At 40.9% G+C, this 11,554-nt stretch overlaps 1 protein-coding gene across 1 annotated transcript in view; it reads right to left on the bottom strand.

The window, feature by feature from the left end:
- Positions 1-223: 223 nt before the first annotated feature.
- RPA1 (replication protein A1) overlaps positions 224-11,554 on the bottom strand; it is a 76,837-nt gene continuing 65,506 nt past the window's right edge. The window contains exons 14-17 of the mRNA XM_055336377.1: positions 9,092-9,268; positions 6,883-6,990; positions 2,692-2,778; positions 224-1,240 (exon numbers count right to left, since the gene is read on the bottom strand). Coding sequence (XP_055192352.1) covers positions 1,136-1,240; positions 2,692-2,778; positions 6,883-6,990; positions 9,092-9,268 — 477 coding nt within the window. The 3' untranslated portion in view covers positions 224-1,135. The remainder of the gene's footprint in view (positions 1,241-2,691; positions 2,779-6,882; positions 6,991-9,091; positions 9,269-11,554) is intronic.

The raw sequence follows: 11,554 nt of genomic DNA, 5'->3' as shown, positions 1-11,554 counted from the left end.
CAGCATTCTTGGTCACAATGGCTTTTTGTTTTTAGTGTTTTTGTTCTTTTAAAGATGCATTTGAGGGTTGCAAACATTAGGATGACTGATCTCTATGACTTGGACTAATCTTTGAGTCTGTAATGAGTTAACATCTCCCCCAAGTGAACATTTATTATGAAGGCTAATTAATTGCTTCCCAGTTACAAGAACCCTTTGCATTCAAAGAAAGTAGAAAGTAGGATTCACACACAGAGAACATTCTGTTTATTTAAACAAAGCAGAGGAAACAAAGGGCTCCTTCCTTCAAAATCCCTTCTATTTAACATAGCTTCAATCAAGAAATGAAACATATAAATGCAAGAAATATGTACAGGTAGAAAAAAGTGTGCATTCACCAGCCAAAATGCAACATTAATTGAAATGAAAACTAAAACAATGCTTTGTAGTTGCCCGGATGTCCCTGTGGGACAGCAAGTCAATGCTTATCAGCCTTCCTCAGACGAGACAATTTTGATTAATATCAGACCCATCTGACTTAGTCTATTAAACCCTGAAGGAGGGGTATTCTTCAGATATAAAATATAAGTTTTTGATTAATAATTCTACCCTATTGCCATCCAAGCATTTACAACTATGTGGCACCTCTAGAAAGAGTGAGACTTTGAATTCTAGAAAGACACACTTACTGAAGTACAGGTTCTGCACGACCAGTTTTGGGCTCTCCCTCCTGAGAAGGAACCCAGGTCTCAAGGGTGTCATCACTGGAGAAGCTAGTTACATAATTTATTTCACTGTCTGCAAAGTTAGGGTCAATTACTTGTGACATAATTTCTGATTGAAGATAATGAAATCTTAGTAAAACTGACAAAAGCCTGAAGACAGAGGGAGAGACTGGCACTACACTATCCGCCAGCTGACCTGCCAGGTCTGACAGTTTACCCCACAGTCGCCTGAGCACATTTCTCTTTGCCTGTGTCAACAGGTACCAGTGGGCTCCAAGCTGCACTGATGGGAGGAAAGCGCTTTGTCCCCTGTGGAGAGGCCCTCTGCTCCACCGTGTAGCTAACGTGGAAATGTCCCACAGGAGTGGGAAAGAATCGGTTTCATTTCAGCTCTGTTTTTTCAAACTTCTGCCCCATCAGCTCTGCTCTTCTCACATTAGTGCGTTTCTCCTGATGTTCATGATCAGCCTTCTACCATATTCTCTGTAGTCCACAGGCTTCACGTCCATCACAGTGGCCTTAATTCGAGACTCATCCTTTGAGAAGAGAAAAGCAGTTTGTGAATGGAGGAAAGCCTGTGGCATGGAGCAGTGGTGCTAACCCCCTTTGCTTTAGAGGTTTCAATGATCTCAGCGAGAGAAAACACAAAGACATGCTGGATTTAGTGTTTAGTAATTCCAATACAGAAAAAAATCATGAGCGAGAGCCAAGTTCAGAACTTCTGGAGCTGGGAGAGAGGACAGAAGCCTCTCTTCATTCAGCACAGTCCCCTTTTGGTCCTTCCCTCATGCTCCCAAGTCTCAGAAACCTCAAATCCAAATGGGATGGGCCTTAGCAGGCTTATTTTCTTTGCAGAGGGGGGAAATAGGAGCCCAGAGAAGATAAGTGACTTGCTTAAAAGCCACACAGCTAATTCTGAAAACAAAAGCACCTGTGGTAGAGGAGGAAGACTTGGTCTGGGTGCCATCCCAGCTCTGTGGGAAACCACCTCTGCACCTCACCTTCCCTGTCCACATCATGAGAGGACTGCATGACCTTTCGAGCTGTCCCCTGCTCCCACCTCAACCTGACACTCTAGCACAGACACTTGACTTGACACTACCTCATTCAAGGTCTACAGAAACAAACAAACCTGGCAGGAACTAAGGTTAAAGTGTAATGATAAAACAGAATGAGGAGACCCTAAAACAAGCAGAGAGGTTTCCAGAACTCTCCCTCTTTGCTCGTTCATCAGGACTGAACAGTGCCTTTAGAGGCAGGATGAGGTGATGCCCAGAAAAAGTGCACAGTCTAATTCAGGGGTTCACGCACTGTCATGTATATGTGCTCAGTAATTACGACAAAGTGCCATTTCTAAGAATGGAAAAGAGCAAATCCCTGAAGCTGGGGGCTGGAATCTTAGTTCTGCCATTTGCTGGCATATGCAAAGTACTTATTCTCTGCATGCCTCCATTTTTTCAGTGGTAAAATGGGGCTAACAGTCATTCCTCCATATGGGTTACTGCCAGGATCAAGTGAGATAGTAGATGTAAAGGGCATAGAATAGTAACTGGCAGACAGTAAGTGCTCAATAAATGCAGTTACTGTAGGACTATACAATTATATGATACTATAGGCAACTTGAAGAAATTTTAAGGTTATTTTAACTTTGTTCGGTCTTTGTTTTGTATATGAACCCTAGGGCCTAAACCTCACAGAAGTGAGTCCACCAAACATCTGACCATTCTTTGTCACTACACCAACAAAACCCCCAGGTTGTAACCGAAGAACCATGCAGCATTTCCCTCTAGATGCTTGACACTAGACAAAATACTTGACCTCTCTAGGTTCGTTTCCTCAGTGCTGGGAAGATTCAATGAGTAATAAATGCAGGGCGGTAAGCACACCGTAAGCAATTAAGTGACAGCTAACACTGTACTGTTGCTGTGGGTGACAAATAGTAGCTTCCCACTGCTAACCCTTCTGCACCCCAGCAGATCCCACTTACGTTGTAGGTCTCTAGTTTCACCCTGATCCTGAATGTGAAAGATCGGAAGTTGGCATTTTGGAAAACTTCTTCAAATGCTTGCTCGTTCTGCAAAAACAAATGTAGAACTTTAGGCATGGAAGCTACCAGACCATTTGAAAATATCCACTAAGATTCTTTTTTAAAAAGATTTTTATTTATTTATCCTGAGAGAGAGGCAGAAACATAGGCAGAGGAGAAGAGGCTCCCTGTGGGGAGCCTGATGCAGGATTTGATCCCCGGACTTCAGCGGACTCTGGGATCATAACCTGAGCCAAAGGCAGATGCTCAACCACTAAGCTACCAAGGTGCCCCCCTCCATTAAGACTTTTGAAGGGGCACCTGGCTGGCTCAGTCACATCATGCAACACTTTTTTCTTTTTTTTATAAATTTTTTTTAAATTTTTATTTATTTATGATAGTCACAGAGAGAGAGAGAGGCAGAGACACAGGCAGAGGGAGAAGCAGGCTCCATGTAGGGAGCCCAACATGGGACTCAATCCCAGGTCTCCAGGATCACACCCGGCCTGAGGGTGGCGCTAAACCTCTGAGCCACCTGGGCTGGGCTGCCTGAGATTTAGTACTTAATGAGTATACTGAATTTAAACTTCGAAATAGTTAAAATAGTAAATTTTATGTTATGTATATTTCACCATAATAATAACTTAAACCACTCTTACAAAACACATTCCTAAACTTTAAAATTCTGTGATGGAATAGATCTGAGGGATCCCTGGGTGGCGCAGCGGTTTGGCACCTGCCTTTGGCCCAGGGCGAGATCCTGAAGACCCGGGATCGAATCCCACGTCGGGCTCCTGGTGCATGGAGCCTGCTTCTCCCTCTGCCTGTGTCTCTGCCTCTCTCTCTCTCTCTGTGTGTGTGACTATCATGAATAAATAAAAATTTATTAAAAGAAAAAAAAAAAGGAATAGATCTGAGGCTCAGCATCTTCATCATAAATTAAGAACTGAGAGAGGGGTACCTGGCTGACTCAGTAGGGGGAGCATGTGACTCTTGATCTCAGGGTGGTGAGTTTGAGCTCCACGCCTGATATAGAGATTTGCTTAAAAATAAAATCTTGGGATCCCTGGGTGGCTTTTTTAAGATTTTATTTATTTATGCAAGAGAGACACACAGAGAGAGACAGGCAGAGACAGGCAGAGGGAGAAGCAGGCTCCCTATGGGGAGCCTGATGCAGGACTTGATCCCAGGACCCTGGGATCACAACTTGAGCCTAAGGCAGATGCTCAACCACTGAGCCACCCAGAGGTCTCCCTTTTTTACCTTTTTTTTTTTTTTAAAAGTAATCTCTACACCCAGTGTAGGGCTTGAATTCATGACCCCAAAATCAAGAGTCACATATTCCACCAAATGAGCCAGCCAAGTGTCAAACTAATTAAGCTCTTTTATAAGGAAAAAAAAAATCTTGTAAATAGACAGCATTTTTTTTTAAAAATGTATTATTTATTTTAGATAGAGCATGAGTAGGGGGTAGGGTGGGGAGAGAGAGGGAGAAGCAGACTCCCCACTGAGCAGGGAGCCTGATGCGGGTCTCGATCCCAGGACACTGGGATCATGACCTGAGCCAAGGCAGATGCTTAGCTGACTGAGTCACCCAGGGGCCCCAGAGACAGTATTTTATATAAATATGCATAAAATAAATTTGCAATAACTTTATATAAAATTAATAGTTCATGTCAGCCAAGTATTGTCTTTTCAAGCCACATGGAACATGAAAATGGCTTTGTTACACAGAACTTTTATGTAAAAGTTACTTCAGATACACCCACAAAGTCCTCTGGGCTTTCAGATGTGTAAATAAAACAATGTGTTAAATCTTAAGAAAATTATACCAGTTGCCATTATTCTTCAAGATTAAAGAAAGCATGAAGCACATACTCCAAGAATACCATGGTTCCTGAGGGAAGAGTTTCTTATGTCCTCATTCACCAGCAGTAAAAATAGTCAAATGTAGTAAGGTCGTAAAAAACCCTGAAAAGCTGCCTCGAGCCTTAAAATCTGATATGAAAATAAAGAACCAGGCAAAACAGATAAAAGATAACCATCATACTTTAAAGTCAATTCCAGTTATTTCTATAAAAGGGCTTGTAGGCATTATTTTTAGAGATCTTGCAATTTTAAAAAGGTGTGTGTGTGTGTGTGTGTGTGTGTGTGTGTTTCAGGGTGAGGGAAGCCAAATGGACAAACTGAAGACAACACACCAAATAAACGACAAATGTTTGTTTCTTAGTGGTGTGTGTGTGTTTTTTCCTTAGTGGTTTTTGTTTTCTAACCAATGTGGAGGAAGTAGGGGAAAGATCTATAGGGTAGATGCTAATTTGTGTGGCCCAGAAAACACAGCTTTCATTGACCATCTTTATACATTTTTCTTTTTTTTTTAAATGTTTTTTCCTTCTTTAATTTATTGATGTGGTGTGTTATATTGATTGACTTTTTTTTAAAGATTTTATTTATTTATTCATGATAGACACACAGAGAGGGAAAGAGAGGCAGAGACACAGGCAGAGGGAGAAGCAGGCTCCATGCAGGGAGCCTGACGTGGGACTCGATCCTGGGTCTCCAGGATCCGGCCCTGGGCTGAAGGTGGCACTAAACCGCTGAGCCACCCGGGCTGCCCTTTATACATTTTTCTTTTTTTTTCTTCTTCTTCTTCTTTTTTTTTTTTTAGTAGGTACTATTCTTTTTTTTTTTTAATTTTTATTTATTTATGATAGTCACACACACAGAGAAAGAGAGAGGCAGAGACACAGGCAGAGGGAGAAGCAGGCTCCATGCACCGGGAGCCCGACATGGGATTCGATCCCAGGTCTCCAGGATCGCTCCCTGGGCCAAAGGCAGGCACTAAACCGCTGCGCCACCCAGGGATCCCCCTTTATACATTTTTCTTAAACAATTTTACTTATTTGAGAGACAGTGAGAGAGCTCAAGCATGGGCACAAGCACAGGGAGGGGCAGAGAGGGAAAAGCAGGATCCCCAATGAGCAGGGAGCCCCCCAGAAACCTGAGATCATGCATGACCTCAGCCAAAGGCAGACGCTTAACCAAATGAGCCACCCAGGCGCCCCCATCTTTAAACTTTTTATCTGAGTATCCTTCCTACATTTACAATACAATATAATAAAATTACATAATTAGTAATTTATTCCCTACATATGTGAAAATACAAATTCATAAAAATGAAATGGATAAAGTTATCTTATGAAAGTTACTTTGTGGGACACCTGGGTGGCTTAGTGGTTGAGTGTCTGCCTTCGGCTCAGGGCGTGATCCTGGAGCACCGGGATGGAGTCTCACATCGGGCTCCCTGCATGGAGCCTGCTTTTCCCTCTGCCTAGGTCTCTGCCTCTCTCTCTCTCTCTCTGTCTCTCATGAATAAATAAATAAAATCTTAAAAAAAAAAAAAAGTTATTTCTTAAGAGAGAAATCTCTGCATCTGAAGAACCGGAGTAGCAAGTACCTGTATGTGAATTTAAACCAGGATTTGGGCAGCCCCAGTGACGCAGTTTAGTGCCGCCTGCAGCCTGGGGCGTGATCCTGGAGTCCCACATCGGGCTCCCTGCATGGAGCCTGCTTCTCCCTCTGCCTGTGTCTCTGCCTCTCTCTCTCTGTGTGTCTCTATGAATAAGTAAATAAAATCTTAAAAAAAAAAAAAAAAACCCACAGGATTTGACCCAACTTTACAGGAAGGTGTTTATTATGTTAAAGGGGCACATCTCTACTTCAGAAGATACCTTCCAGATCTCAAGTGATTGTAGGCACATCAACTTTAGTGTACTAACCGTACAGGAGAAATGAGTGGTTTATACTTGCAAAGTGCTATTTTTAAAGCACTTTTTTTTTTTTTAAAGCAGGCTCCACGCCCCAACATGGGGCCTAAACTCACAACCCTAAGATTAAGAGTTGCATGCTCTACCAAGTGAGTCAGCCAGGTGCACCTAAAGCACTTTTCTATACATTACTTGATTACTCATTGTTAGCACACCCAAAGTGGGCAAAATTCGACAGAATCAGATGAACTTTCAAATAACCATCAGACCGAGAAAGTATACACAACACCCAAAAGAAATTTTAAAAAATTAAAGAGCCAAAAAGGGCGTTATTGGCAACTGTTATAAATAAAAGATGACTGTAATAATAAAAGATGAGGCCAACCTTCTCTTTTAATTCCCCAAGATAAGCAGTACTTTGTCCAATGATGGCCTCTGCAGACTCCTGGAAACAAGTGACCCACTGATTCTCTTGAAAATCAGCAATATTTACCTAAAGAACACATTATATATTAATTTAGCCAAGAAATAATAAAGGAAGACATACTCAGAAGACTGGAAGATTAACTTTTCCATTCACTAAAATAATCCCCAGGGAAAAACCATTACCACTCTGTATGCCATATTATTCCCAAACAATGTGGAAAGGATCACAGAAATAAGTTTAAAATGTACTGCAAAGGCATGATATGCTGTGAATATGTGATTTCAGATCTCAGTTGAGATAACAATCCAACTAAACTCCTTCAGACTTGGCTTGCCTCCAGCCATGAGGCCCTTTGGACAAAAGGTTTGAATAAGCCTCCAAAGTGTGAGGGCAGGTTCTCTGCATTTTTAACTACACATCCTAGTGTCCCATAAGACTAGTTCCAGCAACTTTCCCAGCAACAGAAATGAGTGCTCAACTGTCTCCAACTGGACCACTGTAAAACTAAATGGGGGAGAGTCAGGGAAGAAAGTGGATCACACAGAATCCAGTTGCTAAAGTAAAAGTCTTAGTACAAATAAAGCAAAGGTTTTTTTTTTAATTTATCATTTGATGATCTACATATTTGCTTGGTATACACATGGAGTTTTAGTATCAAAGATTATGATGGAAAAAATGGGGGACAAGAAAATTAAAGACATTCCCATATATGAGAGAATATATCACCCCCCAGAGCTCACACCTACAGTTTGTTTACTCCACACTGTCATCCTAGAGGCAAAGAGTACAACCCTATAGGGCTGAGGAGGGGAACAATGGGGACAAATGGGTCAGGATCTTGTGAAACCAAGTATGCTGGGATTACTATTTACGAGTTTCATAGAAAGGCTGATAAACCATATAAAACAATTTTCTCCATCCTAGTTCAATGAAGTTGTTTATGTTTATTTTCTGTAAAAATATAAAGCTTAAATGTAGAACTTTCCTGTTGAACTATCACTTTAAAGGACAAGTAAAATCCTTTATTTTTTACCTAAAAAGACTACTAAAAAAAATTTCCTATTATAAGAGTATTCAGTGCAAGGGGGAAAAAAAAAAGGAAAATGCAGGAGAAACTAGAAATCAACAAGAAATACCCTCTAGCAGCAGTCTGGGATTTGTCCTCTCAGTCTGTTTTTTTGTGTGTGTACATACTTTAAAACTGCATCAAACATACCATTTAAAATTTGCTATTTCAGTGAATAAATCTGAACATTTATTTAGATCATTTTCATATATTTTAACTAACTATAGAAAACTGTCAAATAACTGGTAAATTCTGATGCCTTCATGGTATCCCACACTAAGGTTTTATAGTAAAGGAATCAACTAGTAGAACATTAAGGAAGTTTTGTTTTTTTTTTCATTAAGGAAGTTTAAGTTGTATCAAAGTTTAAAAAATAACAGTAACAAATAACTTCATACAGTTGTAACATCTCTGATGATTCCTTAAAAGAAATTCCCTCCAAATGTTTAATATGCCAGAAAATATAAACATTTTTAAGGATACTGATATATTATTGCTAAATCACCTTCTAGAAAAATGTAAGAATGCCTATTTTCTTATACCTTTATTATCATGTATTATGATTTTTTAAAAAGTATACCCCTCACTTTAAAGGTTTTTTAAAACAGAAACAATTCTCACAATGCAAAAAAGCCACACTCCCACATTAGCATGCAGCTACATTCCTGAGAAGTCAGTTCTACCAAGGCTAAGAGGAACAGATTATCTACAAGAAAAATAACTAAATATAGGCATTGGCTGTATAATTATTGCTCTGCAGAAATGCCATTTCAAATGAATTTATCTTCATAACAGTGAGCAGGAGAGTGTCACCAAATGCTGTAACTATACTACAAGCACAGCAGCTAAAATCAGCTCGGTGTCTAAATGCAACTTTCTTGTAGGAAAAAGAACTTTTAGCAGAACAGACTGCTCTTCAGTTGAGTGAAAGGCCCCTTACTTGCTATACTGATAAGAACAAAAAGAAGCTCTTTAGCACTTACTCATCTGGTGACTTCCTACCACAAGCGATCTTGTTTTTGCTGTTGTCTCTACAAAGCCTGGCACTTGGTAGGGACTCAAGAAACAACACAGTGATTCTCATCTACCCATTCTACTTACTGACAGGATCATGCGGTACTTGAAGCTAGGAAATTCACTGTCACACTTCTCACAGCGGTATAATCCATTCTGTTGATCGATCACTTTCTTATTGCAGTCCTGAGTTGGGCAGGCCTGATACATACAGTTCTCTTTGCGAAGATACACTACTGTCGCCACGGAGCTAAAATAGTCAGCCTTTGGAAGAAAAGAGTGACATGAGACCTGGAAACCAAAGCCTACATTTGAGAGAGGACTTAGAAGCAACCCAAAGCTTGCCCTTAAAATGTAAGCACTATTTAATCTACAAATCCTTAAGATCACAGTGTCATTAGAGGGTATCATTTATGCTATAGTTTTTGAAATCACTTGTGCTGACTGCAAAACCTATGAAGATAAGAAACTAAGTTCTAAAGCATATTATCCCTTCATAATAAAAGCAAAAAAAATTTTTTTTTTAAGATTTTATTTATTCATGAGAGACACAGAGAGAGGCAGAGACACAGGCAAAGGGAGAAGCAAGCTCCACACAGGGAGCCCAATGCAGGACTCCAGGATCATGCCCCGGGCCAAAGGCAGGTGCTAAACTGCTGAGCCACCCAGGGATCACGCAATAAAAGCAAATTCTAAATTAGGCCAAATTAATTCACTAAAATCAGAGAAAGACTATATGAAAAACAAAGACTTCAAAGACAAAGATTTGTTCCTCCCATTCCTCTGATTACCCCAAAGGTAATCAATGGAGGAAATACAGGGTAATGCAGGCAAACCTGGTGTAGCTGTGTCCAACATCCTCCCACATTAAAAACAACAGGAGTGATTTCTGGGGCCCAGATTCACCCTCATCTCTGTCTAGGCCATGGCAGCAAACTTTGTAGAAAGCCAGATGGGAAATATTTTAGGCTTTGTGAGCCATCCAGTCATGGTCTCTGTGGCAGCTACTCAACTCTGCTGCTGTGATGTAGGAGCATCGTTACACAACGTGCAAACAACCACATGCAGCTGCTGTGACAAGCCTCGGTCTAAGCCATCAAAGTGGCGAGAGCACTGAGAAAGAAATGCAGCAAGGACGGAGTCATGTGCATTTGTGGCTTTATGTGGTCCCTACTTGTTTTTCTTTTTTGACTCCCACAGAAAGGATATGGAGTGAATAATTCTGCGGGGGGTGGGGGGTGGTGAGCAGTTCTCTCTGGGGGGTACTCCGAATTCAGAGCCAGGTCAGAAATCTCTGGGGCTTCCCAATGTCTCAGACCAAAAAAAAAAAGGGGGGGGGGGCAAGACAATAATGTGAATGTTTAAAGAGACTGGGTGAGTCCTCAATCTAGAAAGCTCTAGAGAAAGTATGTCTCGGGGTGCCTGGCCAGCTCAGGCAGTAGAACATGCAACTTTTGATAACTCTTGATCTCAGGATTGTGAGTTTGAGCCCCACAGTGGGTGCAGAGATTACTTTAAAAAAAAAAAAAAGAAAGAGAAAGAAAATCTCCTAGGAGATGCCTATTGAGTTTTTCTGTATTTCCAGATAAGATCCAGATTCAGTATTATGACTTTAAAGTCTGGGTACAGAGATGCCCTCGAGGCCTGATTTCTTCTTCTTCTTTTTTTAAAGTTTATTTATTTAAGTAATCACTACACCCAATGAAAGGCTTGAACTCACTACCCCAAGATCAAGAGTGACATGCTCTTCCAACTGAGCCAGACAGGTGCCTCCAGGCCTGATTACTTACTACGTATTTTAGATCTAAGAGGGAAACCAGTGACAAGAGAACCTCAAGAGCAGCTGTTCCTATGACAGAACAACATAGATCTGTCTCATGTTTAATTTTCAAGATGCTATAATGACAGCACTATAAAGTGCCTTTGATGACAATGACGGATAAGGGAGTACGGCAAAATGAGAAAGTAAAGAATAAAAACTATAGTATATGACATGAAAATAATAAAAGTAGGAATTATGTTTTGGGGAACATAAAGGAGAAATAAATGACTTAAATACTGAACTGCTGACAGAATACAAGTTTATTTTTATTTTATTTTTTTAAATTTTTATTTATTTACGATAGTCACAGAGAGACACACAGAGAGAGAGGCAGAGACACAGGCAGATGGAGAAGCAGGCTCCATGCACCGGGAGCCCGACGTGGGATTCGATCCTGGGTCTCCAGGATGGCGCCCTGGGCCAAAGGCAGGCGCTAAACCGCTGCGCCACCCAGGGATCCCCCAGAATACAGGTTTAGATCAAGATGGGAAGAGCATCATTACATACAAACATTGAAAGGAAGATGTAACTAAAATCAAGTATGAGAGACAATTCCTGTCAGAGAATAGTGGCAAATGCTTGGCCCATGAGATAAGGCTGGTACTGTGCAGCCAGTGAAGGCCCACATGGACTGCTTGATGTCTGACAGAGCCTAATGGTTCTGTGCTCAGTTTTGGCTTTAACCTCAAAAGGCATCTTCTAGGTATGTGGGCATTTTAATTTGCAGG

The sequence above is a fragment of the Nyctereutes procyonoides genome, unplaced genomic scaffold (genome assembly GCF_905146905.1).
Source record: "Nyctereutes procyonoides isolate TBG_1078 unplaced genomic scaffold, NYPRO_anot_genome, whole genome shotgun sequence".
In the NCBI taxonomy this organism is placed as follows: Eukaryota; Metazoa; Chordata; class Mammalia; order Carnivora; family Canidae; genus Nyctereutes; species Nyctereutes procyonoides.
This window is presented reverse-complemented; position numbering and strand designations above follow the sequence as displayed.